This window comes from Bombus impatiens, unplaced genomic scaffold (assembly GCF_000188095.3).
Source record: "Bombus impatiens unplaced genomic scaffold, BIMP_2.2 scf_0135, whole genome shotgun sequence".
Taxonomy (NCBI): domain Eukaryota; kingdom Metazoa; phylum Arthropoda; class Insecta; order Hymenoptera; family Apidae; genus Bombus; species Bombus impatiens.
The window spans coordinates 2610847-2630926 of NT_176554.1; the positions used below are offsets into that span (position 1 = coordinate 2610847).

Consider the following 20080-nt stretch of genomic DNA (forward strand, 5'->3'; position numbering starts at 1 on the left):
GTGAGGGTGGAGGGGGGGGGGGGGGGGGGGGGGAATAATATGATATGTATTATTTAACAAATAATAATATTCTTAATCTTTTTACCAACTTGAATAAATTATTTCATTGTAGTAAACATTACTAACCTATCTAAAAGATATCTGAGACGATTCATTATGAATACCTTGATTAAATATTGTTTATAATACAAAATCGTATTATTTAAATATTATATAATATGTAGTTGAAAATCGCAAAAGTTAAGACGTGACATATACATTTGTCTGTGAAATTCTGTGTACTGTATCTCTCAAATAATTGCAACAAAAACATGTGTATAATACGAAAGCGAAGTTTACACGACACGCTTTTATCGTTTCTACTTGAACTGACTTGGACATCTATTTGGTTGCCTATGTGCAGGCTTTACTTTTTTTTGTATTTACAAAATTAGATAAATTAAGAATGTTATAAAAGTTTTATCGAAAAATTTTTACAATTTTATAAATTTCTACTTAATTTGAATTCGATATAGCATTAGATTACATATTACGAAATACTATTTCAATATTCTATCACGCCACTGAATTTTGATCTTTTAGTTGCAGTTATATCTTTATAATAAAATAAATCAATTATTTGAATATAAGATTAGAAAAATTTCGAATAAAATAGTAGAACATAAAGGAATATTAAAAAATTTTACTTTTCATAAAAAGTAAATTTTAGAACATTGATTGTGCGTATTTATTTATAACAATAATTTGTATTTCTAAATTTTCTTGTATTAAATTGATCAAATAATGATGCAGTTTATAAAACAAATCGAATATTAATTGATATTTAACGAAATAATCGACATTGATTGTTTTGAATGTAAAACATTTCAAAAGTAATCTTTCATGAAAAAAATTTGCAGAACTTCAATATGAAAAATAGACAAATTTACTATTTGCTATTATTTGAATATTGTTATGCAGAAAGATTACATAAACAAAATTATAGATGAATAACAGCATACATATATTTAGATTGTGATTAAAATAATAATATACAAAATAAAACAAAATCGATCGTAAAACTGACCGTAAAACACTGCAGAAAATATGGAACATTCTAATGGAAGATGGAACGTGTAAAGAAAAATTTCCTTAAGAAATATATTCAACCCTTTCTTATTAAATGCTTCGTCCATCATTTTTATCTCTGGTTTTTATAAGAACATCATATATACATATATACATATGTATATGTAATAGATGAATATGGCAGCTGCACCGTCGTATCTACAAGATAGAGATTCATTTCTTTCAGCGCATTTATTGTTTAGCATATGAATAGTAAATACACGTATACGTGTACATATATACGTATGGATGTTGAAGTATACCCTTTGGCATATTACAAAGAATTGAATAAAGTTTATAAGGAAGCCAAAACCAGTCCGCGAAGAGAAGCAGTTCTCTGCCGTGAGAATATGCGTGCGCGTAAACGTGTTAACATGTAATTGTATGTGCATGTACGTATACTATATAGTGCTCACATAGGGAAGAAGCCAGGTGTTTTATTTCAAACCGTGGGACTCTTAAAAGGGGATGCTTACACCACGTCTTCTACTTGAAGAATATGAATGAAAAACAAAATTCGTGTTTCACCGACCAACAAGAGAAACGACATTAGCTCGACTACTTTCATTGTATTTTCTTATTCGATCGAACGTAACTTAACCCCTAGTCCTCTCGTTTTTCTCTTCTTCTCTTTTCAGCCAATTTCCTCTTTTTCTTGTATTTCACTACAGTAAAAAAAATCAAACCGTACTTTAGTATGAATTTTTAAGCAACAATACATATCATATTGTATTTGTATTACTTAGGAAGATGAACAAAGAAATATCGAATCTATCATTGTCCATCACTTTCTTCTGTTCTATTCTTGGTCGAATCATTCGTGAATTTAACGAATTCGATCGTGAGAGAATGATACTATGAAAAAGGAAAATTGATTCCTTTTCGTTTACAATTACAAATAAATGTTTAACGATCTTTAATGGTACTAAAGTTCAAATCATCCAATAATTATCGACTTCTAGAAACTTATGTATATGATCTGTAATTTACTGAACGAAACAATAATATGGATTAGTAAATATATAGATATAAGTAGAAATTAATAGAGTAAAAGATCTCAACTTATTCATTGATTTTTAATTTTTATTGCAATATACTTTAAAACTAAGAGAAAGAAATGTTTGCGATATTAGGATTAGGATGATGAATTTAAGATAAAACGAACTTAATTTTTTCAACGTTTTTTATTATTCCATTTCACACATAAATTTTATCTAATTGTGAAGAATATGTACATTTAAGATTTGTAATGTAAAATTTGACATCTGTCACTAAAATTTAATATATTTTAGATGTTACATGCCACTTATTTGGATATACCCAAATGTAATATACGTAATATACGTAATATACGTAATATAAGGAATTGAGGGCATTTTTATTTCTAAATAAAACGAATATCAATATACATAAATAAACAGTATATTTTTATAGTAACAAAAGATAAAGATTTTGTGTACATTATTAGCTTTTCGAAGAATGAATAATCTGGAGGATATTTTAGTCCGGTATCGGAAGCGCAACAGATGATAGGTCGAATAGATCTAGCAGGCCGGGACGAGTGCAATTTGATCTAACCTTCAACAAATAATGCCCACATCCCAACCTGTTAGTATCCTCGACGAATTTAGGTAAAATGATTACCATTGTCTTCTTGTTAATCCTTTCTCCATCAATATTCATCGATCGTTGTTTGTTTCTGTCTTCTACGATGAAATATAATGCATTCCGATAGGCCGGGACAAGTGCAATATTGAGAATTATATTATAAAACATTGTCACAAATCTCGGCCTATCTTCTATGCAAAATAACAGATTTTCTCGTGCCAAGATAAATTACAATAGAACAATGAAATTTATATGTACAGCGAGGTTACGTAAAAAATTGTTTATATAAAACATTTGCTTCTATTAAGTTATAAGGACAGTTGTGTAATGATTGGAAACAAAAGCCTTCATCGAATTTTTGTGTAAACACGTGCTCTTGAAAAAACCACTATCTTACAATCAGGTATTTTCACACAATCTCTTTGATTCGGTCTTCAAATTAGTCATTTCCAAATCAAAGAAAACTCTATCCATTTTAATTCATTTATGTTATGAATTATGATAGATCGTGTGCTAGTGTTTTTTTGTACACGAGTTTGGGTCCACTACAGCTTCGTGCACAAATATTACGTAGAAACCGGGTACGATTAACATATAAGGTACGCGCCGTATAATTTTAAGTCAAACATTATTCGAACACTTTAATTTAAAATATTAAGACTTAAATTTAAAGGAAGGTCTTATAATTTTCTTGGTTAATCTTCACGCACATACCTACGACGCACATTCGATCAAACGGCTTTCTACAGTTTCGGTAACTACAATTTTCAACAAGCCATTTCCTCGATCTTGCCTCTTTTCGAACACGATAAAATAAAATAGCAGGTAGATAGTGTTTGCAGTCCGCTATTCAGTAACCGTCACAGACATATCGCAGTGAGCAATACACATTTTGACAAAAACACGTTGCCGGTGTACACCCTAACCCCCAAATCAAAATAAATGACGTCCTTCACCGGTTGCCAATATCCCGCGCTACGGTTATCCTCTCTTCCTTACCCCTCGTCACGTCCAATGTTTTGTCCCGTTTCGTCCCGTTTCGTCTCTCATCTAGTTGGAAAGTGCGATGTAAACGTCGTAAAATCGACGTAGAAAACCAAACGATCCGAGTTTATTCGTCCACTGCACGACACTATCGACAAAATACAACGTATGTATCACGATTTATTTTAGAACAATACATTGATGATAACTATGACGACAACGGTAATAATAATATTAGCGATTACAATAACAAGACGTAAACTTCTTCCGTTGAGCTCGTGTTTCTCGAGAAGGAAGCACGAAAGACGTGACAACATCCCACCCAGAGAGTTCTCGACAAACTGCTGCTCGTGACCAGGTGTCTCTTCTCTTTATTCCTTTTGGGTCCCAAGTACATGAAAGCCCCCAGCTATATAGGTACCCCTAAGGGTCGATGGTGGGGGCTTATTCTTATTTAACAGCAACGAAGCAGGAACACCAGCAACAACCAACTTTAAAGCTTCCCTCTTTTTCTTTTTCGTGTCCTTTTCTCGATCTCTTTTTACTCTCCGTCTTTCTCCGTCAGTTTCTACCTTCAATTCTTCCAACTTCCTCCCCTTTTCTTCTCCCATTTGCTATCCCTTTCTCTTCCTCCCTTTCTTTTCCCTTCCGTCACCTTCCTTCTACTTTCTTGTTACCTATCTCTTTCTCCTATTTATTCGAGTGGCTTTATTCTTTCTTTCTATCTTACGTTCCTTCCTCGTCCTTCTTGGGTCACTTTGTAGCGCAGATCTATCGTTAAAGCCCGCCAAAATTGTATCAGCTGTCCTGAATTTTGCTCCGCCTGTCAAGTACGTGACGTATACGGTTCTTCTTGTTCTGTCTTTTTGTTAGCTAGGTGTCCTATGGGAAAAAAGGGTCACCCGAATCTTACAATAGTAAGGCTATTACAATTTGCGCAGTGACACTTTTCGTGACGTTTTAAAAATATCGTTTCAAAATTATCGTGCATAACTCATACTAAATATGCATAAATACGTAACAGCTTATTTTTAAATAAAAACGCATTTTTACTTAAAATAAGTCTTTAGCTTTTCTGTATATTTGTTTTAAGAAACAAAGCTTCCTTGCAGTTTGTACTACGTAGTTGCAGTTACGAATGATTAAACGTGCGAACGTTGAACATATATCATTCAAAACTTGAACAAAGGAACATCAATGGTTAAATATCTTCTTCGATGATAAAATATCATTTTTTCTAGATTATATATATATCTCTGACAATTACCTTAACTGTAAAGTTAAATTGCTGCAGTTATACTACATAAACATTGTTATCAATTATAATTCTGATTCCAATACATATAACTTAATTAATAGATTTGGGATAGAATAATTAAATTTTTGACAAGTTGATGAGATCGACTAATTTGACCGTAAACTAATTGAATTGGATTTAACACCTGGTTCTGTCATTTTAGTATACATTCATAAAAATATTATGTAAACACATAGGATTGAAGTAGCAAAGACAAATTCGAAAAATTTTTTTTTATCTATTTATTAAAATTACAATCAATTCTCGCCTTGAGAATTTTCAGTAATAAATTCGAAAATGAAACTGAAATATTTTCCTACGAAGTACGTGATATGTTTAATTGAAAAACGTACAATTTGATGATATAACTGTTTGATCGAGTTGCTGTAAGTTTTCAAGTAAGACATTATCTTAGTGTCATTCTTTGATTTGGCGTTGACACGCGTTGATACGCAAAAGAAGAAAGAAGATTAAAAACAGAGAATGATTGAGAACCACTTGTAGGAGGACAGCTGCCGCAGCGAGCGCATCTGCTGTCGGTTGCGCGGGCACGCGCGCTTACATATCCTTATTCCTATGTTGGTACTATACACTCTATATAGATGTACACGGGTCGAACGCATACGGTACTCCTCTGTTCTCTTTATTTCTACCGTGTTGTTCCATCCTTTTTTCGCTAGTCCTTTCCTTTTCCCTTTCTTTCCTTATTTTTGTCCGAACATTCGCCGCCCCTCTCCTCACCTCCTCTCTCACTCTTCTCATTCTTTCCTCCTTCCCCTCCTATCTACCTGTGTCCTTCGTTCATTTCAGTTGGTTTCTTTTTTCTCACCCTTCAAACTGCGACATCGCAGCATTCGAATCCCGTTTTCAATATACCTTCTAGCAAATGCGTCTTCTCGTTGTATTGGGGGTTGACCGACCATCGTCTTCCCTTTAATACCGTTCAGGGTAAGGATTTATAATCCATGAAAGAGAGGGTCTACTCGTGTTTATGGCATATACGATGGCTGTCTGATTTCGAAAGGTTCGTACACCTAGTTCATAATACAGAGCTTACGCGAGCAATAGGGTTTTCTACGGTGTGTAACAGCACACGATGCAGCTTGCCATACAGCCGGTACGTAGGCCGCCGTGGTACCCGAAAATTTTCTTTGTTCCCATTGTTCAGCGAATTTCCACCGTGCTTTTACGATAGCTACGTTTCTTAGAAAATTGTTGAATTTGTCGACCGAGGGATTTTTCCATCTGCTTACCTTGTTCCGCCTTTATTTCCTTCCTTCTTTTTTTCTTCTTTATTACCCACGAAAACCCTCACGGGATTTTAAGTTCGGCTCTTTTGTTCCTTTGCATACCTGCTCTCGTTGAAACGAACTGATGCGGTAGTTATTGGTATGCTTCGTTTAAATTTTTCTCAAAATTCACTGAGTTCATCTACTACGTTTATTTTCAGGAACGAAAGAATGTTAGTAGAAAATTTGTCATCAGCATTTAATTTTGCAAAATGTATCTATGATTCTTATCTGTAGCGAAGAATAAAATTGAAATCTGTTATAATATTTAAGGCGATTTCTTGAATGTTTAGCGTGATGCTAAGGTTGATGCTAGATCAATTTCGTAGAAAGTTAGAATTTCTTTTCTGCAGTGTTATTTTTGTTATCTTATCTTTAAATAAGAAAAGTTTTGAAGTATATCGACACATGTCAGAGAATGGCATCAATGTGCAGCATGTGCTTCACACCATAGGGCCCAGATGGCAAGCGTTGAATCCCTTGCTTAAATTTTCATCACGATATAACACTACATACTGCCTTCTAGACCACCTGTTCTATGCGTAGTTTGAAGCTATTCCTATAATTTCACATTACGTACAAATACATATATGAATTAATAGTGTATATAATAATAGAAAAAATTGAGTTATTTTCGTTAATTTTTTCAAACTATTGAACCTTTATATTTGTTAACCGTTCATATGTACGCTATGTAAATTATGTATGTATATGTGTAAAGTATAAATCGACCAATTTTTCAATCACCCTGCATTAAAAAAGAAATTCTTATTTTTAATATTATACCTTATAAAAATGTTTGTGTTGCCATTAATATAATTAGTGATGTTAAACAGATATTTATATCTTTTGTAATCTGTTTAATCTGCGTTTACATTAAATAGAAAAAGATTTTATGCATAATGATCTATCTATTCGTAATAATGTATTGAGTTAACAAACGGTCGTTCCGAGCGACGTTACACTTCGAGACGAAATTCAAAAGATCTTTGTTCGTATCGAGGAAGTGAATCCGTGGTCGAATTCAAACGTGTCCGTGTATACAAATACTTTATATCGTCTATAACAACCGGAAGTTGAACATACATAATGTTTCTGGGTGCGCCTGTTTGTGCTATTTTTCGCTTCACTGGCAAATAAAAACAAACTACTGATTAATCATGATTTGATGAATACAATATTCATTATTACAATGCAAATATATATAAAAGATATCTTATTATTTCGGCCAATTTTCTTGGGAACTTATTCCATTTCTTTTTTATTTACATCATTATCTTTTACTCATACTATTCTGGTAATACTAGAAATGAAAATATTTCGGAAAGATATAATCTATAAATAATTACACACGTCCTATCAATTTTATTTTTTAATATAACAGCAGTTATGAATCATTGCGGCAGTTAATATGTTAATGTAAATCATAATAAAGAGAGGATTTATTTTTTGGTATATAAAAATTCTAAAGACCATAATATATATAGAGACATAATTATAAATAATTTTGTAAACTACTCTAAATGATGGAACAATAAAAAATACTTTATTCCCCAATGTTTTGATTCAATAATAAAACAGATTTCTTTCTTATTGATTGCACGAACAGTCGGTAAGGAATTACCGAAATAGAGATACAAGGAAAAGTAGGTCAAATCCTTTCACTCGTTGGAATTAATTCTTCAAAGTATTTACGATGGCACAAATAGAAAGTATCACAGCTAAGCAAAACTTCACATTTTCAGAAGAATTAATTCCTGCTACAAAGATTGTTGTGTAAAATGTTAAAGTGAAATTGTTCAACTATCAACTATGCAGATAATTAATAAGAGGAAGCTATGAAATATTGAAAATATTAATGGTCCATTTGATATAAGTGGACCATAGTTTATATTTTAAATTACAGTATTATTTAAAAGTTTTTATATTAAGTACTTTCGCTGTTATAATATATTATATTCAATAATGGCTAAAATAAAAGATAATACTGTCCAGATAATATTTATTTCTTTACTGCTGGACCTTTTGGCATTTACTATGATATTACCATTGTTACCAGCTTTATTAGACTATTATAAAGAAATAGAAGATAATCAAGGCATATATTTTAAAATTTTGTATTACATACAAAACGCAAGAAAATTTTTTGATGCTCCTGATAAAGTCAATACAGTACTTTACGGTGGTTAGTCTTTTTCCTCATTTTATTTAAGTTATTGATATATTAATATGTATTAACATAGGTGCATAATTTATCTTATAGGTTTTCTTGGTTCTATGTATTCTTTCCTACAATTTTTGAGTGCTCCGATAGTAGGAGCATTATCAGATATATATGGAAGGAAACCATTGATGATATTTTGTCTAACAGGTATTGCATTGTCTTACCTGTTATGGGCACTTTCTTGTAATTTTGCTATATTTGTATTAGCAAGATTTGTTGGAGGTATTAGTAAAGGAAATATTAATTTATCAATGGCTATCATTAGTGATGTTACATCTCCAAAAACAAGGGGAAAAGCAATGGTGAGGTTTGAGATAAACATACGAATAAATGCAACATACATTGAAGACAGATGAATGTAAATAAAGAAATAAGTTAATCTTTCTTATTTTCAGGCACTTGTTGGCATAGCTTTTTCTATAGGCTTTGTAGCAGGTCCAATGATAGGAGCATTTTTTTCATGGATTTCTAGTGATAATAGAAAAGGGACTTGGTACATAATACCTGCAGTATTTGCTCTTTTCTTGGCAGCGAGTGACTTGTTTTTTACTGTTTGCTACTTAAAAGAATCTTTACCGTTGAATTGTAGAACCAGTAATTTTGTAACTGGTGCCTCTGGAATTCTTACTTACATTAATCCTATAGATCTATTCCAATTTAATGGAGTGTCTGGACTAACTTTGCAAGGTGAAGTTGCTTTAAATTAGCATATTATAAATTCTATAGAAATCAATAAAAATTATATATATACATATATATATATATATACAATTTCAGACAAAAAGGATTTAAAAACACTGGGTTGTGCATATTTCATATATTTGTTCGTGTATAGTGGCTTGGAATTTACCTTAACTTTCTTAACTCATTATTTGTTTAAATTTACAAGCATGCAACAAGGATGGATGTTTTTGGGAATTGGATTAGTTATGGCAATTTTGCAGGGAAGTTGGGTACGAACAATTCCACCTAATAAAACAAAGTCTGTTGCAGGATTGGTAAATATTTTGAAAACACAGAGCAACTATTTCTGTCATTATTAATTTTACATTGATTAAATTATATTATTATATATTAAATATTTTAGGGTTTATGGCTGATTATTCCAGCATTTATCTGTGTAGGTTTAGCAAATGATATATTGACATTGTCAGTTGGAGTATTTCTGTTTGCAATTTGTGAGTATATTGTGACATAAATTTATGTATATGAAATACAACAAATATCTATGGATTATTTATTATATTTGATTAAAATAAATAAAAATTTTATATCTTTTTCATACATTATAGCAACTGCCATGGTTGTTACATGTATGATGACGCTTGTAACACGTATTGGTCCAGATCATCAAAAAGGTGCAATAACAGGTGTTTTTCGTTCTCTTGGAGCATTAGCACGAGCTTGTGGACCTATTGTAGCTTCTTCAGGTAAAGATAGAATATTGAATCATTTAATTCAGTAATTTATATTGAATTATTATTTCAGCTTTCTGGTGTATTGGTAGTAAGGCAACATATCTTACCGGTGCTGTATTTCTTGTATTTCCACCTTTAATTCTTCAAACTGTTAAGTCATTTTGAAACAAAGGAAACATAAAAGGTATTTATATAAGTATTGTATATTTATATTTGTACAGTATTTTTACACATTTTATAACGTTTGTTGTTATAACGTTTTATAACGTTACGTAAACATTTAAGAAAATATTCTTTATACGCTTTTTGTATCATGTATGGAGAGTGAATAATTGTACATTTTAACATGCAAATTTTCTCTCTTTACTTTTCCCTCCTTTTCCGCCATGTTTAGTAGTTATTGATTTATCGAAAAGTTATCAAATTAATGGTACTGTGATATAACGTGCTTTTTCCTGCGATAAACTTATAAGAAAAATACGATTAAGATATATTTCATTAATGCAAAAGAATCACAAAGAAAATTATTGAAATCAAAGATAAAAATATTTTCTTCCATTTCGTACGTCCCTGAGAAAATCATCATTTTGCGTATGCGTAATTGGTGCCTTGTCACGTGCCCTACCCTCTCCCTTTTGTGTCGCGCCATTTACGGTAAGAAATTCTCGGAATTCTTCCGTTCGCGGGACTTCGTCGACGTCCGCGTTGATGTGAGTAACACAGAAGGGGGAGAGTTATTGATGCGATTCGCGAGTGCGACCGGTCCCTCAATCATTACGTTTACAATTATTGCGCGGTAGACTGAGTTTGATCAGTTCAAAGGTTACATCTTCAACAAATCGAAGCAAACTGAAGGTATCGGAATCATACAGTACAAATCCTAGTTGCTTCTGTCTGCGGACTAGCAGCAGGTGAGTGTAACCAATTCTTAAAGTGAACATCTTTTTCTTTCGCCCCTCCCGCTTATCTATTTACGCGTTATTGCAATACGTTACGTTCTGTTATTTCTAAATTTCGATATCATACTCTTTTCTTTGAATTGTATTAAAAAAATTAAATTAAAAATTGAATAATCGGTAAACTTATTTTATTTAATTCAATTTATTCGATATCTTTTAAAATAATATTAAATATATGTAATTTTTCTTACTTGAGTTTCGGAAGTATATATATCCACTTTAAAAGAATGTACGGTTTCTGATAATATCGAGCATTTCGTTTTATCAAGTAATACTGATACTACACATTCTGCAAGAAATATAGACGAAATATCTAATGAATACATCTTTATTAAAAATATTAATTAATAAATTTGAAAATGTAATATTGTCAAATATCAAGTAGATTGTTAGTTTGTGGTTATATTATTTTTAGAGCAAGCCCGTCTAATATTCTTTTAATGGAAACATTGATGTTAATTAGTGAAAAATAATAACGCAACTAAATATGTTTAAGGTAAAGAATTTATAATTACAATCAAAATGTCACTGTGGGCAAAAGCACAACAATTACCACAAGATGCATTGCAAGAAGTACGTTCAGTTTATGGAGAACATTTTCCGATTGAGGTCCGACACTTTTTATCTTCTTGGATAGAAGAAAAAATGTGGTAAGTTAAATATATATGCTTTCATCTATCTTTTAATTTATATATATGTATATAGAGTATTTGGAGCAATATTTTTACTATAGGACTGATATAGAACCTGATAATCCACAATATGAACAATATATAGCTACTCTTGTGAGATCTCTAATTCAAGAATTAGAAACTAAGGCAGCTTCATTAAACACAGATGACATGTTTTTAACAAAATTAAAATTAATGGAAGCTGCAAAAAATTTTCGTGTAAGTTTTATAATGAAGCGTTAATAGTTAATTTGAACCATATTAATTTAACACAATGTATCTTTTTTTAATGCAGCAGAGATATACACATAATCCTACAGCGTTATTTAGAATAATTAGACATTGCCTAGGAACAGAAATGAAATTAGTATCTCAAGTAGAGAATTTAGGAGGTGCATTAATGAGTATGGCAGGCGGAAAAGTAGGATTGATTAGTGATGCTATAGCTGAAATAGCCCAACATGTTGAATCTTTGCGACGTAGAACTCAAGAAACTGGAGAAGATTTGCGAAAAATGGAGCAAGAACAGGAGGCATTTGCTATTAGTTATCACGAATGTACTAAGCTAAATGCACATCTTCAACATCTTGCAACGCAACCACAAAATCAACAAAATTTAGATATGGAGAAAAAGATTAGAAGGTATTTAAATATTTATATAATTGACCCTTTGTTCTACAACAACGAGTGAGACCCATAATAAATATTTGGGACAAAAACAATAAGCTGATCAAATGTAAACAACACTAGCCTGGCTCGTGATACTTCATTTGGGATAAATGTAAACAACACAAGTCAGACTCGTGGTTCAGTTGCGCTCCATATTTTCTTACTTTAGTTATGTGTAATTCTTTGTCATGTTCACATGTTTAGGTTATAATTCGCTAAAGGAATTAAAAAACCTTATACCTATCATGTCAGTAAAGAGAAAATCTAATATTGATGATATGATATTCTAATCTAATATTAATGATGATGAGAAGTATGTTATTATTGTGGATAGTGATTCGGTAGATTCTTCTGATATTGATAGTGATGGTAATATTGTGTTTCCTATTGTGTTTCATTGTTTAGAAAAATATCACACAGTTGAAGATTACTAATTTTCTACGAGTTTTCACAAAATATTATTATCTCAAACTAAGTATTAATTTTCAAATTGTTACTGATGCATTATCCGCTTTCAAATAATAAATCATTTTTTACTGATGAATCGATCATAATTACTTCTCAGATATCTTAAAAGTATTAATTGTGCCCAAATATGTTTATTATTTTACAATTCCTTTCGTTGCGCCGAAATATACATGTCATAAGACGCATACATTTTGCGCAAGTTCGAGCACACGGCTAAACAGCTAACGCATGACCGATCTTGTTTATTGTGGCCCGAGCAATCGGGAGTTGGCGAGTAGGACAAAGGGTTAATAATATTGTGTATATCTACTGTAGGATGAGGCACTTGATATTATCATCTTAACTTACTGATCTCCTTTGATCTGCAATATTTTTTGCTATAGATAATAATATTGATCTAAATCAAAATAATATCAGGTGATCTATCTTATTGATGTATATAATAATAAAACGTAAATAATGAAAATAATGCTATTATAGGCAAAAAGAGCAACAAGAACAATTACTGAACCATAAAGTAGCAGGTTTAATGCAATTACGACTGACATTAGCTGACAAACTGAAGGATACTATTACTAGATTAAATAGCTTGCAATCTAGAGTCTTAGACGATGAACTCATTAGGTAAAACTTGTTCAATTTCTTTCTCTTCAAATAATTGTGCAAGTTGTAAAGATAAAAATACATATTTATCTAGATGGAAAAGAGATCAACAACTAGCAGGAAATGGCGCGCTATTTAACAGCAATTTGGATTCTATTCAAGAATGGTGTGAAAGCTTAGCTGAATTAATTTGGCTTAATCGTCAACAAATTAAAGAAGCAGAACGTTTAAAGCAAAAATTTGCGTTAGAACCACCAGGAATGCAAGATATTCTTCCTACTTTAAATGCCCAAATTACACAGTTACTTAGTTCGTTAGTTACAAGTACATTCATCATAGAAAAACAACCACCGCAAGTAATGAAAACTAATACTCGTTTTACAAGTACAGTACGCTTGCTTGTTGGCGGAAAATTGAATGTTCACATGACTCCTCCCCAAGTTAAGGTGAGCATTATCAGTGAAGCCCAAGCAAATGCTTTATTAAAGAGCGATAAAATGGCAAAGAATGGAGAAGCTAGCGGTGAAATTTTAAATAATACGGGGACGATGGAATATCATCAGGTAAGAAGAAGAAAATAAAATTATCATAATTCACTATATTGCTAAAACAAAACATGAGCCATCATGCTTTTACTTTCTAGGCAACAAGACAACTTTCTGTAAGCTTTCGTAATATGCAGTTAAAAAAGATCAAAAGAGCAGAAAAAAAAGGAACGGAATCTGTGATGGATGAAAAATTTTCCCTTCTCTTTCAATCGCAATTTAGCGTTGGGGGAGGTGAATTGGTATTCGCAGTTTGGACTCTAAGTTTACCAGTTGTAGTAATTGTACATGGAAATCAAGAACCACACGCATGGGCTACAGTTACATGGGATAATGCATTTGCTGAACCTGGAAGAGTACCATTCGCAGTGCCTGATAAAGTTCCATGGGGTCAAGTAGCTGAAGCATTAAATGTTAAATTTAAATCTGCGACAGGTCGTTCATTAACGGAAGATAATTTACGATTTCTCGCGGAAAAAGCGTTTCGCGGTGGTAATGCAAGTGGGCAAGACTACTCTAGTTTGCTTTTGAGTTGGGCACAGTTTTGCAAAGAGCCATTACCAGAAAGAAATTTTACGTTTTGGGAATGGTTTTATGCTGTGATGAAATTAACCAGGGAGCATTTAAAAAGTCAATGGATGGACGGTTATATATTGGGATTTGTGAGAAAGAGACAAGCAGAAGAAATGTTGGCGAGTTGTGCGTCAGGAACATTTCTAATGCGTTTTTCAGATTCTGAACTTGGTGGTGTTACTATTGCTTGGGTTGGAGGTAAATATCTATACATTTTACTACTTTGAACTAGAGTCGTTACTGTTTTCTCTTTCAGTCAATATTCTCCAATTTTATATTAATATTTGTAGATCAGACTGAAGTTTTTATGTTACAACCTTTCACGAGCAAAGATTTTGCGATACGTAGTTTAGCTGACCGTGTGTCCGATTTACAACACCTGCTTTATCTCTATCCAGACATATCGAAAGACCAAGCATTTTCTAAATATTACACGCCATTTACAGGTAAATATCCTTTACTCTCGTTTCTTCACTTTTATTCATTTTCGTAATACTTTGAATTGAGATTGTATAAAATATATTTTATCATAGAAAATCAATCTACATCGGCAAATGGATATGTGAAACCGTTTTTGGTAACGCACGTACCTGGTTGGGGCGGGCCTGGTGTCGGTGGTCAAACACCGTCGCATTCCTCCGTAGTAGGAGTAGGAAGTAGCGGTCAAAGTGGTCCCGGTGGTAGTTATCCAGCAACACCATCAACTATATTTCAAGCGCACAGTCCAGATCCCTCTGTAACGCGTGATACTCCATCAGTGGCTTCCAGGTCAGTCCCCTGGATTTAAAATATCAATCGTATCATATACATTTTTTTATTAATATAAGCTGCCATAGAAATTTCAATATAAGATATGCAAAGATTCTTTTTTGTTTCTTCGTGCAATGTATTTAAATATCGGACAAGTATATGTTCTAAGAAGTGTGTCCGAATTTTTTAATTCATAACATACCATTTCCGGTGACTGCAATAATTATTTTATATAATATTATACGACTATCGTATGTACTGTTTATTAATAACATATCGAATCGACATGATGTTTGAGTACTTAATGTTTGGTCAATAAAAATAGATTAATGAAGAGTTTCTAAAAGGCAGAAACGACACATTCCTACAACTAATAACACTTTGCATGTCTTTTATATTCTATCTGTGCAGATGAATGTCAGTATTGTTTTTTTTATGTTTTCTTTTTGCGAACATTTAGCAAATATTATAATTTACAATAATACTGTAGTTTCAAATTTTGTAAACTTTTTAATGAAATTTTGAAAATTTTTATATCTGATTATTATAACATAAAATGAAAGTGTAAGTAACGTTAAACCCTATCTAACAATTTTATTTACAATTAAGTAAATCGTATACTGAAGAATACTGGATGCATAAAGACAATTTTGATAAAAAGCATATTTTATTATGTACACGATACTGACGATTGCTGAAGTTAACGAATTTTTTGGCGTTATTCAGTTTTTTCCTCTTACAATTAGATTTTGTTTTAAATTAACCCTTTGAAGACGAGTATCGGCAAATAGCCGCCCGAATCTGTTCACAGTTCCAGACACTTATTTTGAAGTGGCTGGCGTACGTCTATTTTTCTGAAATATTTACGCGTATTTACGCATAAGTATAGTAAACTAAACAGTATTATGTTTTTGATGAAAGAAAATTATAGATCTTTAGCGATGAGACCTTATATTCCGTTTAACGTAAACTCGCGATGTAGGATGATGGTCAAGTCAAAACGAATTTCAGTCTTTCAATGGCATTACCAGACGAATCAGCAAGCTTTTTATATATTTTATATTTTTTATAATACTTTATACACGATGCCTAAAAAATCTAGAAAGGACATGTTCGATAGTGATAGTAGTGATGACGAATATTATTTTGAACTTGACAAGATAGAAGACGACGACAGTGCTTCAGGCAGTGGAAACAAATTCCGTTCAATAAGCAATCGGTTCAGAAGTTTCAATATTTCTAATGATAGTGACAGCGATGATGAACTAAATATTGATGAAAATAATATAAGCCTCGACAATGAATAACGCAAACGTTCAACGTGTATATTTTCTCAACTACGCGCACCGATACCTCTCGTCGAGCGGCCCCGTCCGCAAAGATTTAACCTTCATGTTATCCAGTATTCTATGCTGATATTATAATTTTTTATCAATAAGCATATGACTAGTATTAAGTGGCATTATTAAAAAGTTCGATATAATTCAATAATGCCTCTATTAAATTTCCAAAGTCCTCCACAAGAATGTTTCTACTACTATTTAAAGAGAACAGAAATACGTTCTTAAAGGAATGGTTGATAAATAGGCTATTTCATGCTTATTCTGAAGATTTACGCGATACTTTGTAGTACAGTGGATAATACAGTTATATTATAATATTTCAAACTTTATAAAATTACTTGTAAAGCAAATTGTAATGAAATCCGTCCAACGGATAAAGTAGATACAGTAGATTGGAGGATCTTTGGATGTATGGCGTAAGGATCATCGATCTTTTTAAGTTTTTCGCTCTTTTTTCCTTTGTTTCTATCATAAGTTATAGTACGTAATTTGTAGCACTAATAATGAACATAAAAAAATAACAGATTAAGGACCAATAACATATGCGTTCTCCTCAGACTGCCAAATTTTATAAATTTTCTTTTTTTTTCTCTCTATCTTTCTTTAAAGAGAAACGGCTTACCCATGGCATTACAAAACAAAACAAATAAAAGTGAAAAAGCTGTTGTATCGCTAATAGTATTCTGTATGTATAAATATATATTCTCTCATACATATACACATGTGCGTGTTGCACACACATGTGTGTACATATACATATATCTTTTTATATATAAATCCATGTGAAAGAGTAATATGTTACGAATCTGTGCATGTGTAAAAGTAATACACGAAATTTTGAAAAATCGAAGGCATAGGCCTGGAGCAAGCCGGTACAACCACAGCAACGGAAAATTAAATGCATAAACGCTACTCCTGATAAAAAACACAACTCCAATCACAGTTACAATTCTAGTACTGGCAATCGAGCGTATTTAAACATTATTGCTAAATTGTTATGAAGCAATGGCACTAGAATTTTAATAAAAATTCGTCTAAATAGAGTCATACAATAGGTGTAATTATAATAGAGTAGAAATCGGGGATAAATAATAGCTCTCAAGTGACCGATCAATCTTGGCTAGGTTGGGGATTTCTTGTGGTTGTTTGTATTTCCTTTGCCGTGTTGTACCGCTATCAGGCTAATCGGTCACACGTTTCGACGAAATAGACGATTCTTAATGATTCGTATGTATGATATAAGCGATAAATTGAATTTTTAAAGTAGTCAATCAAGAGAGAAGGAAAAAGAAAAAAAAAAGAACAAAATTGGATCGAATCGGTTTCGTATCACACGCAATATGTTTTGATTCAGTAAGAGTCTCTTGTTCATTACTATGCCAGTGATTGGAGTTGTGCTTTTAATTTGTGGTAGCTACGCTCCGGGCCTTGGCCAGTCAAGCGTTGGGCGAACAAATCCGGACATGGACTATGTGGAGTTGATGGGTCACAGCGAACTCCCCTCGATCGACGAAAATCTCAACTTGGATCACTTTACCTTCTCTGAGTTCATACAATCCTACAACACTAAGCCACAATAGGTATGTCAGGCGTGATATATTTCTTGTATCTATCTATCGATCAATTATCTTTATTTCTTATCCCAATTATATTTTTAATCGTACACACAACGAATGTAATGCGTTATTATCGTTGTTTTATAGGGGAGGGATGTAAAAATGTTTTCGTCGTTTGCAATATATATTATCTTAAATATATATACACACACACACACACACCTATTAAGTAGGTTTGTCTCCGAGGAAACGTGGCATATCTTTGATTTTCATCGTGTAAGAGTGCAATATGTTTCAGAGCTATTATCATTTAGTTCTATTATAAATGAATGATTGAGATCGGTCTTTATGTAGTAACATTGTCGAGTTGCAATTACGTATGCCTGAGCGTACCATGTGCAATGGTACTCTGTATATCGCTTTATAAACCTAATACTTAATTTTCGATTTTGACTAAATGCTTGCTACGGAACGACGGTACAATTCAATGTATGGAGTGTTCAATTGAGTGATATTGATCGACCGAAAGCATTCGAGACACACGATTGTAGAAACTGGTCTTATTCTACCATTTAGATTTTATTCGAAAACAAACAGTGTTCGCCACAAAGTATCGAATATTGTGCATGAATACTTTACCATGACCAGGGAAATATTAATGTGTAGTGTGCAATTATAATGCTATATATACAGGGTAACGATAATTGCTTTACGAGTATAAGATTAAACGAACTTTGTGTTTTTCTCTTAAGTAAAAGATGACTTACATTATGTGATCAAAGTTTTAGTTATTAATTGGAAAAAATGCACAAGAGAAACTTGTAGCAGGTGACGATGAGATCTAGATGTCAGCTGAAAGTAGAATTGCTATGATAATACGTAGAATATAATACAGACAATCATTTGCACGTCCATTCATGTAAATAATGAAATAAAAAAAAAAAAAGAAGAATTTTAATTTACTAATGGGCCAGCGTGCCGGAATAAGAAACGGGGTTTGTGCAACGCTAATATGAAGTATGTGTAACATGTAATCAGCGTGACCTAAATATGTGCCTTATAATCTTCGAATTAATGCTCGTTATATTTTTTGAAAACTCTTATAGACAAGTTGCATGTATTTTTAGCAAAAAATTTTGTCTTCGAGTCGCCGTTTAACTTAACTAACGAAGAAATATTATGTTTCTTATCATTTAAATCTCTTTTATATTGAAATCTAACTTCCAAAAATTTTTGGAGAAATTAAAATTGAATATTTCCGTTTGGTGCGTGATATTTTTAGTGCGATGTACGACATGCGACGAATTTATATTTTTCAATTGTTGCCGAAGTAACTTAAACTTTTCGGTGAACCTTTTAGATCTCTAAGCGTAGGAAGTTTCTATTATCGGTTAAAATAGATAATTACATATTCGTTTTCTAATAATCGTTCCCTCCCCTATAGTTTATGTACTTTATTAAAAACTATGAATTGTTGCGCGTATATACAACATCGATATACGCTAAATTTTTGAATAGGATTGAAGTCGTCGTTATCCTAATTATATTTACTATATATAATATAAATATTATATAATATTATATATATATATATATATGTACGTATGAATCCATGTACGTACGTATCTATGTATGTATGAGTGCATGCATGTACCTGATGGTGTACATGCGTGTACATACGTACACGTGTATGTATGGATGTATGTAAAGATAAACTAAATTTTGAAAGACTAGTGCGTTAATACTGTTTATTATTAAATCTATTGTCTATTATCTTTTATCAAAGATTAGAGTTTATTTTATTATTGAGAACAATTTTACTGTTTGTAAAAGATATACGTTATTATTATCTTTATTCCTCTATATATAATAATAATTATTATTATATAAGCGTAAAATATAAGATGTGTTCGCATACCGAATCGACATACCGAATAAAATAGCTTTTAATTCGATTTTTAAATTGTTTTTATTCAAGTTTTAAACAGTTCAATATTTTTTCCTCTAAATATTTAT

General features: G+C 32.0%; 4 protein-coding genes and 1 long non-coding RNA gene across 11 annotated transcripts in view; 3 read left to right on the top strand and 2 right to left on the bottom strand.

The window, feature by feature from the left end:
- Positions 1-594, top strand: part of LOC100742974 (cell division cycle-associated protein 7) — a 14301-nt gene extending 13707 nt beyond the window's left edge. The window contains exon 4 of the mRNA XM_024365459.2: positions 583-594. The gene's annotated coding sequence lies outside the window, so the exon portion shown is untranslated. The remainder of the gene's footprint in view (positions 1-582) is intronic.
- LOC100743216 (protein PTCD3 homolog, mitochondrial) overlaps positions 1-1514 on the bottom strand; it is a 4486-nt gene extending 2972 nt beyond the window's left edge. Inside the window, exons 1-2 of one of the 5 annotated variants that reach the window (XM_033319034.1) lie at positions 1347-1514; positions 1259-1266 (exon numbers count right to left, since the gene is read on the bottom strand). In XM_033319034.1, coding sequence (XP_033174925.1) covers positions 1259-1266; positions 1347-1499 — 161 coding nt within the window. In that variant the 5' untranslated portion in view covers positions 1500-1514. Of the gene's footprint in view, positions 1-126; positions 330-1222; positions 1267-1346 lie in introns of those variants that run through there. The other 4 variants (XM_033319037.1, XM_033319036.1, XM_033319035.1 and 1 more) reach the window with 4 other exon arrangements.
- A 6335-nt stretch (positions 1515-7849) lies between these two features.
- On the top strand, positions 7850-10275 carry LOC100743338 (major facilitator superfamily domain-containing protein 10). The gene is made up of 7 exons (XM_003486876.3): positions 7850-8470; positions 8549-8811; positions 8905-9196; positions 9287-9507; positions 9597-9687; positions 9802-9939; positions 9998-10275. Exons 1-7 carry the CDS (start codon positions 8251-8253, stop codon positions 10090-10092), a joined length of 1320 nt encoding a protein of 439 aa, XP_003486924.1. The 5' UTR covers positions 7850-8250; the 3' UTR covers positions 10093-10275.
- LOC112212217 lies at positions 9672-10454 on the bottom strand. The gene is made up of 2 exons (XR_002946035.2): positions 10035-10454; positions 9672-9933 (listed from the first exon to the last, which is right to left on the bottom strand). It is a non-coding gene; the product is annotated as an uncharacterized LOC112212217 (long non-coding RNA).
- A 144-nt stretch (positions 10455-10598) lies between these two features.
- On the top strand, positions 10599-20019 carry LOC100743540 (signal transducer and activator of transcription 5A). 3 transcript variants are annotated; one of them, XM_024365319.2, is made up of 10 exons: positions 10599-10838; positions 11383-11536; positions 11620-11776; positions 11853-12199; positions 13175-13318; positions 13392-13860; positions 13941-14613; positions 14706-14861; positions 14949-15183; positions 17360-20019. In XM_024365319.2, exons 2-10 carry the CDS (start codon positions 11409-11411, stop codon positions 17412-17414), a joined length of 2364 nt encoding a protein of 787 aa, XP_024221087.1. In that variant the 5' UTR covers positions 10599-10838; positions 11383-11408; the 3' UTR covers positions 17415-20019. The 3 variants fall into 3 exon arrangements, with proteins under 3 accessions (XP_024221087.1, XP_003486926.1, XP_024221086.1); XM_003486878.4 differs by having other exon boundaries at positions 10600-10838; positions 17923-19064; XM_024365318.2 differs by lacking the exon at positions 10599-10838 and adding an exon at positions 11133-11154 and having other exon boundaries at positions 17923-19794.
- Positions 20020-20080: the final 61 nt, after the last annotated feature.

Excerpts from the sequence above, each read along its gene's own strand:
- LOC100743338 (XM_003486876.3), top strand. The coding sequence starts at position 8,251 with ATGGCTAAAATAAAAGATAATACTGTCCAGATAATATTTATTTCTTTA. Across the intron at positions 9,197-9,286 it reads GTCTGGACTAACTTTGCAAG|ACAAAAAGGATTTAAAAACA; the intron begins GTGAAGTTGCTT and ends ATACAATTTCAG. Across the intron at positions 9,688-9,801 it reads AGTATTTCTGTTTGCAATTT|CAACTGCCATGGTTGTTACA; the intron begins GTGAGTATATTG and ends CATACATTATAG.
- LOC100743540 (XM_003486878.4), top strand. The coding sequence starts at position 11,409 with ATGTCACTGTGGGCAAAAGCACAACAATTACCACAAGATGCATTGCAA. Across the intron at positions 11,537-11,619 it reads TGGATAGAAGAAAAAATGTG|GACTGATATAGAACCTGATA; the intron begins GTAAGTTAAATA and ends TTTTTACTATAG. Across the intron at positions 13,861-13,940 it reads GGACGATGGAATATCATCAG|GCAACAAGACAACTTTCTGT; the intron begins GTAAGAAGAAGA and ends TTTACTTTCTAG.